This window comes from Ptychodera flava, chromosome 12 (assembly GCF_041260155.1).
Source record: "Ptychodera flava strain L36383 chromosome 12, AS_Pfla_20210202, whole genome shotgun sequence".
NCBI lineage: Eukaryota > Metazoa > Hemichordata > Enteropneusta > Ptychoderidae > Ptychodera > Ptychodera flava.
In genome coordinates, this window is record NC_091939.1 from 24,494,013 (window position 1) to 24,514,718 (window position 20,706).

The 20,706-nt window shown below is 38.6% G+C and overlaps 1 protein-coding gene across 1 annotated transcript; it reads left to right on the forward strand.

The window, feature by feature from the left end:
• The first annotated feature begins 6,832 nt into the window (after window positions 1-6,832).
• On the forward strand, window positions 6,833-17,700 carry LOC139146117 (alpha-1A adrenergic receptor-like). Its single transcript, XM_070717548.1, has 3 exons — window positions 6,833-7,688; window positions 13,511-13,722; window positions 16,305-17,700. The coding sequence occupies exons 1-3, from the start codon at window positions 7,363-7,365 to the stop codon at window positions 16,826-16,828; spliced, it is 1,062 nt and encodes a 353-aa protein (XP_070573649.1). The 5' UTR covers window positions 6,833-7,362; the 3' UTR covers window positions 16,829-17,700.
• The last annotated feature ends 3,006 nt before the right edge of the window (window positions 17,701-20,706 follow it).

The window sequence follows — 20,706 nt, forward strand, 5'->3', positions numbered from 1 at the left end:
CTTCAAATAGGGATGTTGGGTCACCCTTTAATGAAAATAAAGTTATGTATCACGGACCGGTCAAAATGATGAGGTTGAACACATAAATATACACAGACTGAAGAAAAGAAAATTGTAAGATAAAGAGGCAGTAAACAATTAAACACAACCTAACAAACAGACTGATCACAAAATATGTTCAGTTGATCTGCACTTATGAAACTTCTAATCAAGGTATTTAATTACGCTGCAATAGGATAGCCTCTCAATCTGCAGAGATTGAATGTGGCACTCTAGAGTCGATATTACGATGATGGAAGGCGTTTCTGAGATCTAATACAAAACACGTTTACAATTAATCGAACAGAAGCGACCCATTAATGATGACCGTTAATGCATTTGTGTAATTGTGTTTTCAATTGAAAATAAAAAAAATGAATCCTATCGCATTAAGTAGCTCGTATATTCTAGTGTTATGAGAACGGGAAATTGTGTAACCGCGGTGGCTTTGAAAATGAAAATTAATTCTCAGGCGTTAAAAGCCCGTCATTCTAGCTTACTGAGAATGGGAAATATATGATTGAGAGCTGTCAAAAACCATGTAACTTATTTTTTTTCAGTTGAAGTCTCTCGGGCCAGGGCGTCAGCATTGGTCATCTATTACTGAAAGTGGGTGGAATCTGTAGGGAAACAGTCGCTTCCGTTGCAAATCACGGGCCATGAACGTAGGCGGCCCTGTCAATCATAGAAGATGAGCTTTCCTCGTCCTTGTCGTACCCAAATTCAAAGAAATTTGACTCACATATTTCATATAGCGGTAAATAATTCTCACGACGCTTGTGAAGTTAGAATGTCTTGGTTTCTTTCGGAAAACGATTCGAGTATGAAAATCGTGTAATCGTAACGACTAAATTTCAACCCGACTATCTTTCCGGCGATCAAATATTACTGACATAATGCGCAGTCACAAATTTAACTCTTCAACGTTTTTCTCTAAAAAACTGTCTCTCCTTGACATTGAACTCGCCATGGTTAGTAGATGCCACAACCCGAACTCTCATATATGTTATGACGAAATTCTCTTAGAAAAGCTAAAGCATGTAAATTTGTTTTGTCGTTTCCATTGGGGAAAAATCATCATCCTTTTGCCTCATAAAATAGGTGCAACTAGTCTCCCTACTTTTCATTTCATCATGCTGTATGGGTTAGATAGAACACTTTCAGTGGAAAATGTTACAAAAATGCTATTCCTCCCTCAAGCGTAATTTTCCACATCATTTAAAACAGGACTTGAGAAGAATAGTGGGCTTAAAAGTACACTGTCAGAATTTTAAAAACTAGTGTTTGAATTTGTCGATAAATGGGAGAGGTGGTAGAATTTTCTGAGGAATCTCCAATGGTACAAATAATAACTTATGAACTATGGGATAACTCTTGTACTGTGTAATAGTCCGTGGGCCAGAGGGGCTCTCTGTGCGCCCTATACAGCCCATAATTGTTATGTTTTTCTTCTAATTATATCTTCTTATGTAAATTTTGAGGCATGATGCCTCAACTTTCGACTGTGAAGTTGGAGTAGTTCAGGGAAAAGGCGTGTCACGTGATCAGTCATTCTAGTGCCCTGTCAACTGACGATGGAGTACTATCATCTTCAACGGTGAAAATGCTACTGCAGAAGATAGCCAATCGCAATCCATTTGCTTTATCGCCGTCACTATTGCCAATGGTCTACTTTACTCAGTTGCAGCCAACGGAGCTTTTCATTGAAAAGGCTATTCCGGGAGCAATTTTTGAGGGCAGGGAAAATTTTAATTTTGCTTGGGCAGGGGACATATTTTTAGGTGGCAGGGGAGCAAATTGTAGCTTTTTTTGTCCGGCAGGGCAGATATTGGTTGATTGTCCCTGGGACAGGGCTTGGTGAAAAACGAGGAGAGAGGGGAAGTTACATTTAAAACGGGGGTAGGGGAAGTTCAACCATGGTGTTTCCGGTAGAAGGCCACTGCAGTATGTGTCTGCATGGAAATGTTAATTTTCAGGGGAAATTTTTTTCACAGGGCAGGGGAAAATCGACAGGTTTTTTCATCTCAGGGTAGGGTAGCTTCATGTCTGCAGGGGCAAGGGAATGACAAAATTTTGAGGGGAATTTTTTCCAGGGCACAGGAAATCGGCAAGTTTTTTCGCCACAGGGCTGGGGAGCTTCAAAAATTGACAGTGGGGAGGGGAAACAGACAAAATAAGTGGGGAGTTTGAGTGCGGGGGGGGGGGGGTAAGTCGAAAAATTTTCAGTGGGAGGGCAAATTATGAACAGCTGATTAATTACCCTCATGACTTAAAATTAGGCAGTTCACATTACTTGTTATTCACCATATATCTTGCCATAGTAAAGATCCCTTTAAAAGTCCATTGTTCGTTGGCTGCACCTGTTTACTCACCATTCTCAATCACAATTATGTGGACTTCGGCATTTCCTGATTTAGCCTTTCTTTTGGAATGTTATTTGTTCTCTTCACTCTGCTAAACGATATCTATCTTGCGTCCAACTTTGACTTGCATACATATATTATAGCTCAATCATGAAACCTGACATTTTCAAAAATTCCTTTTTGGGAAAGGACAGATTGTGAGAAAAAAAGAAGCATGGTAGGACAAGTAAACTATTTTTTAAGGTCACTCTGACCACAGTGGATAGAGGGACTGTGCTCTGACATACTTCCCGGAAGCGCCATTGGGCAGTTTCGATTTCCTTCTTCGAAAACCGAACCAAGACAAGTCCTCTGTTGGCAATATTTTGAACAGCTAGTAACGGTCCATAAAATCCTGTTTGACACCGGCAAAAGGGCATTCAGGCTAATGGTACATGAAAAAATGATGAAGACAACACGAACTGCAAACACAATCTTAAAGGTATACAGTCACCTGTAATCTAAATATGCCCATATATGGTCAAAGGGGCGTTCCTTGGTGTTCAAAATGCCCATGCGAGGGCGCTGTTTTTAAAAAGCGGCCACCCGCTTAAAATCTGTGATTAGGTAGATTTTCTCTTTCCATGGTAACTGTGGCAAAATTGGAACAGGTGACAGTATACCTTTAAAGAAAGCACATGAAATGCATGTCTATGAAAATTATTGACCTCAAATTTTGCGACTATTACCCTACCAATTAAATGATGGGGCCTATGAATGTGTCACGACAATATTCATTTATGACAGAACCTTTACTTTACTTTATTGCCAATTTCAATGTATACAAATATGTAAATCTCATTACGCAATGACGAGGAAAGAGGCAATGTTGGAGCCAGGAATAATAGCTTAGAGCTAATCGAGCCTGGCCCCATTTTCATGAAATTTACATTGCAATATAGTATTTATGTCAATTGTTAGTCAAAATTCAATTTTTAAAAAAAAAAAAAAGATAAATATTCACACATATTGGTATAGTGATTTTATAAATAAATCTCTTGTTGCACTTTGTTTGACAACATGTGGTAGGTTGTTCCAGACTTGGCACCCATATATAAAATTGCAAGTTTACTGTCCTGCAGTGGTACTTTCGGTAAATGCAAGTTTTGACCGAATTTAAATCGAATGTCATAGCAATGATCAGCTAGTCTGAAGTAATCACTCAAATTATGTGGTATATTTTGATGATGCAAATCAAACATGAACTTTCCCAGAAGTAATTTATGAAGTTTATAGACATCCAGTATACCAAGTCTGAAGAATAAAGGTGCAGTAGTCTCGAAAAATCTAGAAAACGTAATTATTCGTACCAGCACTTTTGGGTGATAAAAATCTGATGAAGTACTTCCCCAACACTCAAGACCGTACATAATATTTGGTTCAATAAAAGCTTTGTAGAGCAGTACTAGAACAGACAGTAAATGGAAGTTTTCAGTTCATTTAAAACTCCTACCATTTTCCAAAAAATGGCATAATAATAAATAACTGAGATGACAATGTCACAATGAAGGACACTCAGTAACACGTGTTCAAAGAGATGACAGCGTGTTGAGTCCGTAATGGTTCCAATAAATGTAAACACCATTTCCGCTGTCTTTTAAATAATCGCATGGAGGCAGGCATATTGCATTGTCCGCTCGCACGGGTTGTCAAGGCGACCACAGTCTCTCATTGAGTTTAGACGTAAATTAACAAATTAAACACGATGATTTTTAAAAACTACTTTCGGTTTGAAAACTACTTTAATATTGGATATATTAAATTCGGTGACAAGAGGAAACTACTTAATTAAACCACAGGGATTCTTAGCAGGCAAGAAAAAGATAGACAATCAATATTTTGGTATCTGATGTAATGTAAATCAAGATTTCAAACAGCTCGCCATTATATCACGCTCTGCCTTAGTACTTTATGCAGCGACTCACCGGAACTTGCCATAACCCATGAGGATATTTGAAATTCAACTAAATGGCCACCATCCCTTTGTTTACTCTATGACGCAAAATAAAATTTTCGATTTTCCAGAAACTAATACAGGAATTTTTTTCTTTCTCTGACAACTTTAAAATTAACCCCCCCCCCCCCCCCGGCTTGGTAGATGTAAAAAAGAACTGAAGAACTGAAAATTTTGAGTCAAAATAGCTGTCCACAATGTGTATTCTACCTTAACCGTGACAAAATGTCGGCCCGCACATATGTATAGTCTGTTTTGACAAGTTTAACAAATTATTTTGATATTATTACGGAAGTATTACGATAAACTGTTTACAGACAGCAAATATTATGAAAAATAAATTACATTGACAGATAATGGTCCTCTTAAGCTGCTGTCTTATTTCTTAGTGCGGGGGAAAATTATGTGCGTATATGAACTCAATAAAACAGTTTCTATTCCTCCCAGTGCATGAGGCAAAGAAGCATCTCAATATGCAATGGCGAATACTCACAAATCATTCGTTGTGCATTAACGGATACAAAGGAAAAAGGATATTTCACAAGTATAACAAAATAAAAAACACCTCAGATGTTTCAACTAAATGGGCTCTAACATCATTTCCTCCACTGACTAAGTTACCTACAGGTTACCCGACTGAAAGGCTTTCGGCATTATCAACACCCACTTGTCTGCACTGAATAAATTATGGAGCACTAGTTGTAGGTGGTTACCGAACTCATCATCCGTACATCTGTTGCCCTTAACAGTTCAGATCACTCGCAAGTCGCCTCCATAGACGGGTTTGCATAAACCTGATCATTATCATTAGAAAATATACTTGATAAATAATCAACACTAATAATTATCGATAATAGCATAATTAATACATAACACGGTTGGAACTTATTTGAGACAATTGGATTTTCATATTTTTCAAATTTCTCAAAAGTGTTAGGTGCCATATAGCTGAATATTACAATATTGCAATTTACTCATAAAAACAAGTGTGTATATAATGTAAAAAGAAAAGCCGACGAGATTACATTTGTAGATTAAATAAGCATTACTTTGCAGATTAAACAGACATTATTTCACCATCCAATTATCCCAAATTAGTTCCAATCATGTCACATCTCGGTGCGTGAACTGGCTGTTCGATCATGTTCGTGGTTATGTAAGCTTACGCCTTAAAAATTTTAGTAAACTGTGGTTGTTTTCGAAATTCAGCAAAAAATATTCGTTTTCGGCTCTGGGGTTCACATAAATGCTTATAGATGGAGAAGCAACACGATTGGAACTAATTTGGGATAATTGGATGGTGAATTAATGTCTGTTTAATCTGCAAATGTGAGCTCATCTGTTTTCCCGTTGACATTATAAACCTGTTTTTATAAGCAATTTGTAATATTGCAACATTCATTTATAGGGCACTTTGAAAAATATGAAATCCAATTATCCCAAATTAGTTCCAATATTTGTATAATAAAATCTTGAAATCCGTACAACACGCAGAACACAGCAATACCACCGATCACAAATATTCTGTGATACAACTGCCGAGAAATTTCGTCAACACTTCCTGGAGAAATAATGATTCGCAGCCCGTTTGCGTCGACTTTTTATCAGGAAAAAAAAACGAGTGGTGCTATTTATAGCAAGAGCACCGACAATTGTCGGAGTTAGTAATCTTTATGGCCCTGCCTCCTGCAAGCCGATTCAGAGGAGAATAATAATTCAATTTGCAGAACAAACAGTGAACACACGCACTGTTCCCATAGTTTTGCTATATAATGCGACTTAAAGGTATACAGTCACCTGTAATCTAAATATGCCTATATATGGTCAAAGGGGCGTTCCCAGGTATTCAAAATGCCCATGTGAGGACGCTGTTTTTAAAAAGCGGCCACCCGCTTAAAATATTGATTGGTTAGATTTTCTCTTTCCATGGTAGCTGTGGCAAATTGGAACACGTGACAGTATACCTTTAAGGTAGAAGGCGCCAGACATTCGGACTCTCGAGCTTTCACAATTCTTTTCTGATACCTATACTTGTGGGGTTCATGTTAAAACTCTTAGTGTAAGAAAACTTTTCACTGGGTTTATTTTTCGAAAATTGAAAATTTTAATTTACGCCATAGAATCACGGTTACTCTTCATGGCAGAGTAACCGTGATAGAGTTAATACAGGGATGGCGGCCATTTTTAATTTTAAATATCGGTAAATCTTGGGTTATTTGTTTCTGTTTACCAAAATTTGTACGGCGACCACTTGAATTTGGAAGAGAATGGTTGAAAGAGTACCTGTGGAAAGTTTGAGCAAAAGTTTAAGTCTTTCACTTTCGAGGCACATACTACCTTAAAGCAATGCTTGAGCACAGCGCTTTTCCGTTTTCTATCCGGTTTGAAAGCGAGGCTGAATTCACCCACGCTCAGTGGTTCATTCAATTTTTTTTTTAAGACAGGCTTGGGATACAATCGTGGCCGCATTAATCGAGCACACACACACTTCCGTTTCAGAGAGCATTACGTCGCGAAACCTCAGTATCGCAGAGGGAATCCGTGAACGCAATAGTTGTACTCGTAAAACAGCAAACAAGGAAACAAAGCTGAAGGTTGGAATTGTAGGATTCTTCAGCTATTTCGCAGACAAGCTTTTCCAATACCGAACCGCGATATACTGACCTCAACCAACGTTGATGGAAATATTGAAAGCGATTGGCGGATCACAGCAGCACCGTCATTGAAGATGAAGAAGTAAGTTTTCTTACATTGGATTTCGGAGCTGTCATTTGGCGAATATATAATGAATTTTCAACCACAAAAGTGGAAGTCGATGTCAAGTCATACACCGAGGCCTATTGATACAGGTGTACTGCAGGTATTTCCCTTTTGAGAGAAATAGAGACAGTCCTCCCGCAGAACTTATCATTTGCAGAAGTCATACAAAAGCACCCAGCAACAGTTTACCGACCGTTGTCATGCGCGATGGCTGTCAACTGGATAAGTCTGGTGGGTCTGGTTGTCATCTCCGTCCCGTGCATCGCACTGAACTTGATCGTGATGACAGCTCTGTACCGCAACCGACATCTTCACACAATCACGCACGTATTCATTTTTTCCCTGGCGATCGCTGACCTACTCGTCGGAGCGGTGAATGTACCCATATACGTCGCCGAGCAAAATAACGGCCACGGGACTGTCCTGCATTGCATTCTCAGTCGTTCCGTCACGGCGTTTTTCATTCTAGCATCGGTTGTCCATCTCCTGCTTATCGCCATCGACCGCTATATAGCGATAACGTTTCCCCTAAGGTGAGTAATGTCTCTAGCGTTCGATGGACGTAAAAGTTTTGATACAGGTATATTCGATATTGAGCAGCTTCGTTTTTCCTATGCAATTGATGTTTGTTCCGCTCCACAATCTTACGTTACTAAGTCTCTTCGTCCATTAAAGCAAAAAAATACAGACTTGTTTCTCATCCTGAGTCTTTTTCCAAAATTTGTGGTGTCAAGATTTTGTAATATGTTTTCGTGTTTTCCCCTTTATTTTCAAAGTTATCTCACAATATCAAACAATCCACATGAAAACAGCATAAAAAGAAATGTTTACATGCTTGCGATAATTCTAACACGTAGCCAGTTCGACCGACGATAACTCTACTGTTTACAAACTCAGGACTTTTGCAGCGCGTGACTGAATGCCACCCGACCGACATTGCGTGATACATGGTCTTATTTTTGTATGGTTTTAAACTTTAATCAAGCGATCAAGGTAGTCGCGGCAAGTCCAGGTCGGACTCTGATGAGAAACAAATCCTTTTCTCTTTTTAGTTTCTAGAAATGTATAAATGGGGAAGTTATTCGCGAATTTTTGCTCTGTCTGATGGTTACGGTGCAGACGTCAAAGCGGCAAAGTCATTGTCTTCACACTTGAGTCATTCTGAAGTCATATACTATTATTTGCATCTCAACGGAGAGAATTGTCGACAAGCAAGGATAACTTCAATCCCGCTAACGAAAGAAGAACAACAACTCTGGACAAGAAACACACCCCGCACAGCAATATTAGATAAAATATATGAATCGTTAGGGCTTGTTAAACTTAGAACCTGTGCATGCCATAATTTATATGTATTTTCCAGTAAAGTTAAGCGGGCCCATCTTTTGAGTAAGAAGCAATTGAACGACTTTGAGTATGGCCTTTCTTTTGCCCTATTTACAAAACGCATGGCCAGGTTCTAAGTCTAAAGTCTGAGCTTATCGTTACTGCGTGAATGTGGGACATGTCAAATAATTATGTTATTGTCGACAATGGAAAACGAGATAAAGTGCCCAACCGACCGGACCACTATAACATGATTGCATAAGATAGCCTTCAGTAACATACCGGTACATATCGGGTTGTCGGACTGAAAGTGGTATATCAACATAAGGAGAGCAAGAATAAAGGACTTGCCTACTATAACAAATACACTGAAAGTGTTGTAAAACGTTACAGCTGCTGTAAACTTACATGTACTTCTCCTTACCGCCGTAAATCAGTTATAAAATTCTTTGTGGAATGAATAAAATTTTTAGGAGAACTCGTAACACCTCTCAGTAAATGAGGCGTCGCAACTACTACACTATCAATGTGTTTGCACAACCTAGAAGTATACTGTCAGTATTTGAACTTTCGTAATGTTCAAAATACCCTATTACCCTTTCGGCGGAAGTTGATGTGTTAATGGCGTTTACTGCGACAGAAGCAGAATTAGCAAACGCAAATTCGCCTTGTTTAAGGACCATAAAGTGACGACATTTAACAATAAAATCACAACTTCCCTATCCTTCGTCCACGTCGTTAAAATCTTACACAGAAGATCTAAAAGACTTGCCTTGTAGCCTAAAAACTCTTCTTGGGAGTAACATCTTAAGTCGCGTTTACCGGATCGTTTCACAGAGTATTGATTGAGGGACGGATCAGTATAATTTTGGAGGGACTGCAAAATGGACAAATCTGTAGCACTCGAGAACAGTGACAAGTTCTAGCCTTTTGCAAACTGTCAAGGGCGATCGAGCAACGTAATTTTTTACCAGCAATTTTCATTATTTTCTCTAACAGTAAGACATATGTGAAGATGAGATATGTCACCAGATTAATTTGGCAGCTAGAAGGAATTGAAATACACCCACTTTATCCCATTTAAATGACAGAAGTTATGAATCTCCCGTAAATGTTTGCCCAACCCGATATATTTACTTTCAGTTCCTGTCTTGAAATGCTGGACTTGTTTTATATACATGTGAACCACATTGAATAATAAATGAAAGTTTGAGGCTATTTTTCCGCTGCATGCCAAGCCAAGCCGGCACAAACTTTGTAGGTTCATATCTCGCCTAATCCCCAAACGGCGATGAAAAACCGCCGTTTGCCGGATTACAGCCAAAGGTGAGAACGAGTTGATCAACACAATGGACCTCCCGGAGAGAAATTTTATGTCCAGTATACCCTGATAACGTAAAAAAAGATGGCTATGATGTTAACACCTTGTCATGATTGACATGGTGCGCGGCACGCGGCACAGAATGATTGAATGTTCTACGCGTGCCGGCAAAGGGAAAAACGGCACATCGATGTATTCTGTGACAAGCAAATGCCGTGAAAAAACATTAACAACTCCATACCAACTCTCTCCGTATTGAATCTATAGTACATCGTCTGCTTCTTGTGTGTGATGTTATTCGTGGCGAATTACTTGGTACGTTACACAGTTGCTTGTTTTCCGATACACACTGGCCGGCCGTGCTGCAGTAAATACCGTGATACACGCCGGTCGGCGGCCGTAATGTAGTAAACACGGTGTTCACTTCGGCAAGGCCGGCCAACGTGTTTCGGAAAACAAGCGATTGGGGTACTGTATGATCGTGCGAGCCTATCATTACTTTATTATTTGGTAAATGTGCGTTAATAATTGTCATCAGGCAGTTTTTACACTGCGTCTCACCATGAGTTTTCAGCTCCCCATACAAACAAACATTATCGTACACATTAATTTAAACTTCCCTGCACAAATCCGAAACGAAACAAACACTATTGTAACACAAACAATCGGATAGTAAAAACGTAGGGATCCTATTTCACACATATCCGAAACGAAACAAACACGAACGCAACACAAACTTTTGGATAGTAAGGTGGGGCATAGGCGCACGGCGAATTTGAAATTCCTTGTCTGTAATTTAATGGTGAAACATGTATTTTATCAATAACTGCGCAAACAGAAATCACGCGGGCAACTTTTGAAACATACAGTGAGCAGCGCCCAGAGCACAGCTGTGGCCGCTCGGCTGTCATTCACACATTATAGCCAAGCTGAGAAAGTAGTCGGAAAATAATTTAGATAAATCCGTAAAATAAAACGTTGTTGGCAACTCTTGAGATTCAAACTTCTCTGTGTTGTCGCATGTATGGTATCAAATCGATCGACTGGGTTCTTGAACCATAAAAACTGCACCGGGCCATGTTGTTGCTTGTAAGTCGCTAAATCTTACCTCCGGACAACTCCTGTTCCACCGCCATTTTGAAGGCCATTATTCATCATAACAACTCACAATGACGCAATGGTTTAAAGGGAAAGTGTGCGCATGTGTCAACTTTCCAGCTATATAACTGAAAATGGCGCCGGAACGGGGCTTGTCCGTAAAAACACATTTAGCGAATTATCAGCCGTAGATAGGGCCGATATTGAATTTACAAGTAAGGAAGCCAATCGATTGATTTTTTTAAAATTGTTCCCTTCATTCCGTTTAAGTTTGACTTTCCGACTCGAGGATGGCCAATAACCGTTTATTTTGTCGAATTTAAAAATCATTTTCCCAATACTTTCCTATCTTGAGTGTAAGGTGTACAAGACAGCCTAGGGGCCACATCCGTGCACGGGGCGCTGCTCACTGTTATGTCTCAAAAGCTGCAAGCATGAATTCCGTTTTCACAGTTATCAATAATATTCATGTTCAACATTAAAATTACAGACAAGTGATTTTAAATTTCGCCGATTGTATAAGTAACGTTAACAGTAGAGCTGAGCGGCCACAACCGTGCACGGGGCGCTGTTCACTGTTCACTGTATTAATAAAATGCATGTTTCAATATTAAAATTACAGACAAGTAATTTATAAAGTCGTCGTGCGCCTGTGAGTAGAGGGAGCCTCGAGCTCGTTCACATTTTCATACATAAAATTGTGGTGTGCCATTCTACAACGCATTACTGAACGCCGATACGCATAATTCTGTCAGCTACACCATGGATGTAAAAAGTCTATTTTTACCGTCCATGGCTATACTTAGCTGCGGCATGCAGTAGTCGCAGGAATTGCACACAAATGAAATAGCCGTGTGTGAATCCAGCTGATTTTGGAAATTATGTAACCGACCACGTCCGTGTTTTTTTTTTTGTATGGTTTACTTTATTTGATTTCATTTATTTTGACTGTGATATTTCAAATAAAGATTTCAACTCAAAACCGCCTGACTGCGTTCTTTATTACTACAAGTCCATATCTCCTCTCCAACTTGTGTATACACCACGTACACTGTAATTGCTCCGCAAAGATTGCCAACTAGCTAATCCGCTGTGCGTATCAGCGGATTAATTAATTGCTTAAGTTAACAGCATAGCCGTCACACGTTGTAAAATAAGCTCTTTTTTTTACTACTGTATGACGGCTGTGGTGCTGACTCAATCAATTAATTAATCCGCTGATACGCACAGCGGATTAGCCAGTTGGCAATGTTTGCGGAGCAATTACAGTGGTGTATACACAAGTTGGAGAGGAGATATGGACTTGTAGGCAATATAGAAAGCAGTCAGACGGTTTGCTTGGAGTCGAAATCTTTATTTGAAATACCACAGTCAAATGAATAAAATTACTTGTAGTAATAAAGAAAGCAGTCAGACTGTTTGGAGTGGATATCTTTATTTGAAATATCACAGTCAAAATTGATAAAATCAAATGAAGTAAACCGTTGCACATAAAACCCATCCCTCCCCACCCTTCTCCAGCCCCAGGAAACTTAATGCTGTACTCTGTGGGTTTACTCAACAGATAAAGTTGTTCCAAACTTAAAAGCAATGACCACGCCTTATCCATACTTTGTAGAATTATTTAGACTTCCAATCCAAAAATTTTGTTTATTTTTACATTAATTATTGTTCAGATATTGCACATTATATGCATCAAATAAAAATATGGGCTCACCAAGTTATTTACAATGCTACATCGCATAAAGGAATACTGTTACCTGTTCCAATTTTGTCACAGTTACCATGGAAAGAGACAATCCAACCAATCACAGATTTTAAGTGGGTGGCCGCTTTTTAAAAACAGCGCCCCCACATGGGCATTTTGAATGCCAAGGAACGCCCCTTAGATTACAGGTGACTGTATACCTTTAACATCACCCCCTCCATATGTAAAATGGGGAAAATCACAATTTGATGAGAAATATGTCCTTTTCAAATTATTTTTGGGGGATTTTTAAATACTTTGTAAATATATCAACATTCAAAAATTTAAAACTTACAACCCGAAGATAATATAATGATTATTTAATCATCACTAACGACGTCCGTTTTCATGCTAAAAGCTCTGACAATAAGTTGTATGAAAATAGGTTCCATCAAAATCACGGTGTAATTTTTACAGTGAGCACTGTCCCCAATCTCCGGGACAGAGATTGTAGCGGCGTGGAAAAGTATAACCGCGGTCAACGACTCGGAGACCCTCTAGCTTGGTTCGCATTATCCACGCCGCCCCGCTGCCCCACTGCACTGCGCTTCAATCTCTGTGTGGAGATTGCACTGTCCCGTAGAGTGGACACGCGCGTCGCAGAGTGTGCGCGATCTATTGTTTGCACGTATGATGACGTGGGCAAGTGACTCGATCACTACAGACAAAAGTGTGAGTGCTCTGCCTCACATCTTGAAACATGAATAACAAAGTTGGATAACTAATCCTGACCTCACCCCAAGTCTAATGGTCCCGCCCTTGGTGAGAAACGCCCACCTTTATCGCTTGTCGGAAAACACAATCCCTTCCCGTGTGACGGTGAATTAACATCTTTCTCGTTTATTTTTCCCGACTGGTCGCAGGTACCCAGCACTGATGACAAAGAAGAGAGCTGTTAGGGGTATACTAGTATGCTGGCTACTTGCAATTATGGCCGGTTTCGCTCCGTTATTTGGATGGCGGAAGTCAGAGGCGAGAGATATGGGAGTCGTGTTGGAGAGGTTGTGTGGCTATGGGGCCTATATGACCCTTTCCTATGTCATGTTCATGAGTATATTATGGTACGCTATTCCGGGTGAGTATAAAAAAATTATAAGGCAACAAAAATAAAGTTTGCTGTTCCGATAACATGGTTTTCAAAAATAGGGTAGGTAGGTCGGCAGGATGATATTGTTATTTTTAAATATGCATTTTTCAGGGGTTCAGGATGGTCAAACACTGGCCACGACATTTCCAGAAAAATGTATCATACATATAAAAGGAAAAAAAATATAAATGACATCCTCGTTCAAGCAAAAATCAAATGCCAAGTAACGAACGCGTGATTTTACGGGTTTTTTCTTTCCTTCTTTTTTTTAATTCCGTGTTTACGTGTAGCTCAAAAAAAGTTTAGGGTCAGCAGGTAAAAAATAGGATAGGTCGGGTTATCGGAATAGCACATTTTTTGTTCGGCCTAAAAGGCAACAATTATTGCATAGACATCAGTCAATCCTTCGCCCACATCTTACACAGCACAATAAGAAGTCTTGTGACACTCGATATTAAGGCATACGATATCATAATTATGATTCCATTAAAACCGGATGTTTCCCAGAAGCATTCTCAAAACGTGATTTACGGACTTAAAGGTATACTGTCACCCGTTTTGCCACAGTTACCATGGAAAGAAAAAAGAAAAAATCTCACCAATCACAGATTTTAAGAGGGCGGCCGCTTTCTTAAAAACAGCGCCCTCACATGAGCAGTTTGAATATCAAGGAACGCCCCTTTTACCATATATGGGCATATTTAGATTGAAGGTGACTGTATCATTGTAATGATTTTAATAATACTAACAATGAGAACAACAGCCTATAGTCTTCCCCTATTGTGGTTTGGTGTCTGTTTCATATGTACAGGGAAAATGTAATACCAAATCATGCAATTATGTGTAATCATTAGAAAGGATTATATATATATATATATATATATATTGTATACATTTTGTGTATATATATATATATATATATATATATATATATATATATATATATATATATATATATATCTTGATTTTAACATCATCATACTTCATTCCCCGCTGGCCCTAAATTTTCTTTTATTCAACCTTGGATTTGGAACTGCGAAATAAAATATTCAAACAATTTTGCCACTCTAATGTTTGTAAGACAAAATGTTAACATCCAGCTCGGCAAAAAGATATCAGGTAGGGAAAATAGAATACGTGCTTCGTGAAAACCGAAAAAATAAATTGTGAGCTTTCAGAACGCCAAGAAAAACTTGCACGTCGGCATCCACTGAAATGTCGTGGACTTAGATTTTGGTGGGGACAATGTCAGATGTTCGACGTATGATTAAAAGGCTTGACGTTTTAATCGGGATGAGGGTCTGGCCGCCACAAAATTAATAACTGGGGGACCTAATATTCGAAAATGGCAGAAAGAAATTACTTTGTTGAATACGCATTGAAACGGGGATTGTAAGTTAAGAAACGAGCAAAAAAATATCAGAATTAAAGGCAGACTTGCAGCGAAGGAAAAGAGATTCAACTTTAGCGAGCTCTGGAAAAACACGGGAATCGAATAGGAAGGGGCAGCTCAAATAGCAGGAGAATGGAATTAAAAAAGTAGGGTATTACAGAGTGTTCAACTTGCAATTTCCTCCATGCGTAAAACATTAGCGACATAGACATAAATAAGTAGCTTGGCAGACCCTCGGTGAAATATGACGGGATTTGATTCAGTTTCTAAAAATGTACCACTATATCGCACCTTTATCTAAATCACCTTCTAAAATTAGGTGTTCATGTTCTTTTGGAGGCCGATTAAATGTTGGTGATAGTTTTATGGTAGTTTTTAGCATTTCAAAGAGATTGCATGCGCGATATCGATGCAGGAACAGTTACAACGCTTACGGTTGTTGTGTTTATGTAATTCGAGCATAATTGATTTGATAATCTTATAGGATGAAAAGGTGAAATACATGTTTCATTTTGTCGCTGTCTTTTGATCATGTCAAATCGTTTATGTTTGCACGAAAATACCTATTTAATGACCGATGAAACCTTTTTTGTGTGTCACAAGTCTTCTGAATGAATCAAAGTATCACTTTTTCAACCTAAACCATCCTGAAAAGGTCCCAATGATTAGTCATTGATCAATCATCGGGGGAAGACATGTGTTTGTCATACAAAATTTATTGGGCCTATATTAAAGGGAAATGGTCGTTGGAACTGCGCCTGTGCGAGTTTCTTGTTTACAAACAATTTATTTTGTGTAAGATATCTAGATGCACCTCATCATCATTTTACAAATTTAATTTTTGTCTAAACTTGAAATCGACGATAACCAAGCAGCTCAAATGCATGTCTTCGTGATTTTGTTGCCGGACCTAGTGTAGGTTTTGGGTCGAACGTCTGGAAGTTATCATGCCATATTTTACGAGATACACATACCCGGGCGCACACATTTCCCATTCTGCCAGCCGCTGCGATACTGTGCAGATGTTAAGTCTCTTGAGTTGGTCTGGAAGTCTTTCACGACATGCCACTGTACCGGTGATATATCAGGCAAAAAGTTACTCCTCTCCTTTTTGGGGATCTCGAAATACGGGGAAAGCCATTACAAAATTTCTTTCTATTTGTTCCTTTTTATCCAGTTACAATAATGTTGGTGCTCTATGGACTGATATTTTGCACGGCCAGCGAACACGTCAAGAAGATACGCGATATCAACCGATGTGTAGAACCCTCACGCCGAATTCCCACTGAGGCGAACAATCCATCCGGTCGGTCCCTGGGAAACACAGCGCCGCCGACGGCGACGGTCGATCAGAGGAAAGCTGCAAAGGTGCTGTGCGTCACAATGGGGTGTTTCCTGGTGTGTACACTACCCGGACTGATATGTATTGTAATTGATGACGCGACCGATGGCGTCACGGTACCGAGCATCGTGTCCAACTTCACCAACTTTATCGTTTTTCTGAACTCCGCTTTGAACCCGCTCTTGTACGGTGTTGGAAACCGCCAAGTGAGGAGATCGATACAGAAATTGCTCAGTCGCAGGGCTAAGACAGCTGTGGTGTCTGCAAATGGTGTGTCGTTTGTACAGACCATTAGTGCTGCAAATCGAAGTGAATCGACAGTTACTTTACATGCAAACGACAGCAACATGCTAGTGTGAAAAAAAACACTTGGACAGCCATTACAATAGGCTAGGGAAGGAGGTACAAGACACATTTCGCTTATTTTCATTTCCGATCAGAACACAAATAAAACGAAACACAGCACAACCGGCATATCCAAGTCGAACACAGAAAGATTTGAAATACATGGGAGATCAAATATTGACAATTATATTGAGAACTGCTTTTGCTCTTTAGTAACAACAATATTTATTTTCAAAACAAAAAACAACAACAACAACAAAATATGTACTTTCACACCTGTGTAAATATCAAATAGATATTTGAACAACCTATCTAGGGTTTTGCGCACCGTACTGTCTCACGTTTGTTTAATTTACACAGAAGCTATAAAAGCTATCATTTCGCTTGTTTTACAACAATTACAAAATATCAGTTGCCGGTTCCTTAATTTAAAATTTTTAAACATAGAATACATAGGAAAATTGATGCACCACAATGCAAGGGCCGATGAGGGGATAGAGGTTAATGTTTTGTGATATGAAAATAAAAATTAGAATAAACATTTACTGTCATCACATGACACGCCTCGGGAGTGGCCGAAATCGCGATGTCGAGCGCGCTCGAGTCTTCGCGCCGGCTTGGAACGCGTATAGTACTATCCTTTCTGGTATATATTGACTACTGTATACGGGACAGACGTGCAAAGTGGATAGATGCCAAGCACGACGTTTAGGTTTAGGTTTAGGTATAGGCCACTTCTGATTAATGTTAATCGATAAGAAAAAGTGGCGATACAATTCTTTCATTCTCTATACTTATTGAAAATTAATGACACTCCTAATACGCTTGAGCACCCAAGCGATATTGCTCAAAACCCTTTTAATAAACAGACTTCACTACGGCGAGATATAAAAGTTTACGAAGTGTTATTTATAACTTTATTACTGATGATTTTTTTTACTCATTTCCTCTTCGGCGCCAATCTTGTCGATAGATAAGAGTGTTGACATCTGAATAACTGTGCAGTGACGTGGCGTGTTCCGATAACGCAATAATCGACCGTGAACGAACTCAACTTGAAGACTGACACGTTTCCTGTGCATTATTTATTTTTGTGCATGGTCTGATGATAGAACATCGGAACAGTGCACTGCATATATGTCTAGCGCGAGTGTGCTTAATTTTTGTCACTAATAGTTCTAAGAGCTTGCAAACACATTTACAAATTCAGGGCCGTAGCCTTGCCAATTTGCGAAGGGGAAGAACCTGACTAACAGCTAGCTGGAATTGGGTAATTTACATAAATTTACATAATAGCAGTCCAGGGGCCTTCTCGGAGGAGGGGGGGGGGGGGCAGCTGCTCTCCAGGCTACTGCCCTGGTGTGTATGTGAGTGTGTGTTTGTTTGTGTGTGTATATGTTTGTGTGTTCGTTACATGTATGTCCAATATTAATGTTGACAACATACCATTATATTCTAGTCAGGACAAGAATTCAAATGTCAACGGTATGAGTGCATCTTGTACACAATGAAGTATGTAAGCTAGGTTAATGCTGTTTGTAGTTTATTTCAACATGCTTCAGGTAGGAAAATAAGTGAATGTATTAATTTTCCAGGACATATATAACTTGATTTTGGGGCGCAACTACTAGATTGCCGAGACATTTTACTTATTACAGTTTTTAAACAGTTTTTACTGTTTTTAACGCGGGATTTTTGTTACATTGGTGGCCTATTTGTGAAACATCGCGAAGGGAGTCATCTCTGGAAAACAAATTCAGAAAGACTTAACTGGGGTTAAAACCTAGTATATTTCCAAGACTCAGGTATGGTACACGTGGGCGTCGCTTCAAATATTTACCACAACTATATCTGCGAAGAGATGATAACAAATTGTTTAATCTGTTACAAATGACACTAGAGAATTCCAAGAAAATGATTAGAAACGAAACATGACGCCGATGATGAAAGCCCAGTATGTGTTCCACTATGGTTTTATTAGCTCACGTGTTCACGCACGTGAGCTAATGTCGCAGCGATGTCTGTCTGTCTGCGTGTCTGTCTGTCTGTGTGCTCGATATTTCAAAAACGGCTCATCAGATCAGAATTAAATACGGTACATACATTCAGTGTGCAAATTGCAAGAACTGATTGGTTTGGGCTGGGCATGGCTTGCTCACTTTTTACTCATTTGCATAATTAACTATTTTAGAAAAAACGGATATACATTGAGAACAACTGCACACAATTTGATGAGATTTGATACAAGTGTTGATCACACCAAGATATATCAACTGTGACAGATATTAAGGGGTGACATAAAGGATAAGGGCTAATTTGCATATCTAATGAACTTTCCTAATTAGGGATATATATCTGAATTGATTCGATCAAAATTGACGAAACATTCTATATATGTTGGAAATACTATGATTTAATATTATTGAAGTCATTAAGCATTTTTACTTCATCGAACTCCTAATTTGCATATTAAATGAACTTTTCAAATTAGGAATATATGTATTTGAATTAACTTGACCAAAATTGATGATAGTTAATATGTACATTAAAGATGCTATGATATAACTTTGTTGAAAGTCATTACGAATTTTTACTTCAGCCAATTCCTTATTTGCATATTTAATAAACTTTCCTAATTAGATATCTATATATCTAAATTGACTTCACACAAGTTGATGAAACTTGCTATGAACATTGAAGATACTATGATATAACATTGTTAAAAACCAATAATCGGCTTCACTTTAGCCAATTCCTTATTTACATATTTATTGACCTTTCCTGATTAGGGATATTCACCTGTAGTGACTGGACCAAAGATGACCAAACTTGCTTTGTGCATAAAAGATGCTGTGATACGACATTATTGAAGGTCATTTAACATTTTTACTACAGCCAATTCCTATTTGCATATTCAATGAGAACATTGCAGTCAATTCATAATTCGCATTTTCCACGAACTTAATAATTGTGGTATACACTTGGATTTATTTGATAAAAGTTGGCAAAAAATGCTGTGAACATTGATGATTATACAAGGTTATACCAATATTGAAAGTCGTTTCGCATTTTCATGTTAGCTAATTTATAATTTGCATATCTAATGAGCTTTCACAGTTTGGTATTTATAGCTTGAAGGACTTGACCGAAGGCAATTACACTTGCTATATAAAGTGGCAACACAATGAAAGCAGTCAAAGAAATTAATTATTTTTATTTCAGCTAATTACATATTTGAATACTTAATGACCTTTAGAATTAATCTGTGGTGAATATTGCTCATTATGTTGATCATAACACTTTCAATGAAGTTGCAAACATGTGGCAAAGGTTCAAATTTACACATAACTGCTACACATAATGAAACACGTGAGCATTTTCAGTTCATATATGGGTATTCACTTTGTTAGTGTAAGTAAGACAAAATCTGTGAACATTTTACAAAAATGCTACCTCCTCTCTATATCAAGCGTAATTTTCCAAATCATTTAAAAAAGGAATTGAGAAGAATTAATGTGTGCTTAAAAGTGTGTTTTCAAAATTTTTAACACTAATCCATGAATTTGTCTACAAATGGGAGACATTGTAGACTTTCCTGAGGAATCCCAATGGTACAAATCATATCTTATGAAGTATGGGATAACTATATAGTACCGCTTAATAATCCATAGGCTAGAGGGTCTCACTGTGCGCCCTCTACAGCCGTCCAATGGTATACTTTTCTTATACTTATGCCTATTTAGACTCTGAACACAGACAGTGGGTGCCTCTATGCCCATATCTAGACTCTGAGAACCTGGAGTAGTTTTACCGGTTCTGGTTTTTGTGATAAAAGGTATTCTTTTGTATTATATGTCATGGGTTGATCATGCAGTACTCTGTCAAGTTGATT

Bases quoted from the DNA above. Each gene is read 5' to 3' on its own strand.
- LOC139146117 (XM_070717548.1), top strand. From the start codon at position 7,363: ATGGCTGTCAACTGGATAAGTCTGGTGGGTCTGGTTGTCATCTCCGTC. The intron at 7,689-13,510 runs GTGAGTAATGTC...GACTGGTCGCAG, and splicing joins GCGATAACGTTTCCCCTAAG to GTACCCAGCACTGATGACAA. The intron at 13,723-16,304 runs GTGAGTATAAAA...CTTTTTATCCAG, and splicing joins ATTATGGTACGCTATTCCGG to TTACAATAATGTTGGTGCTC.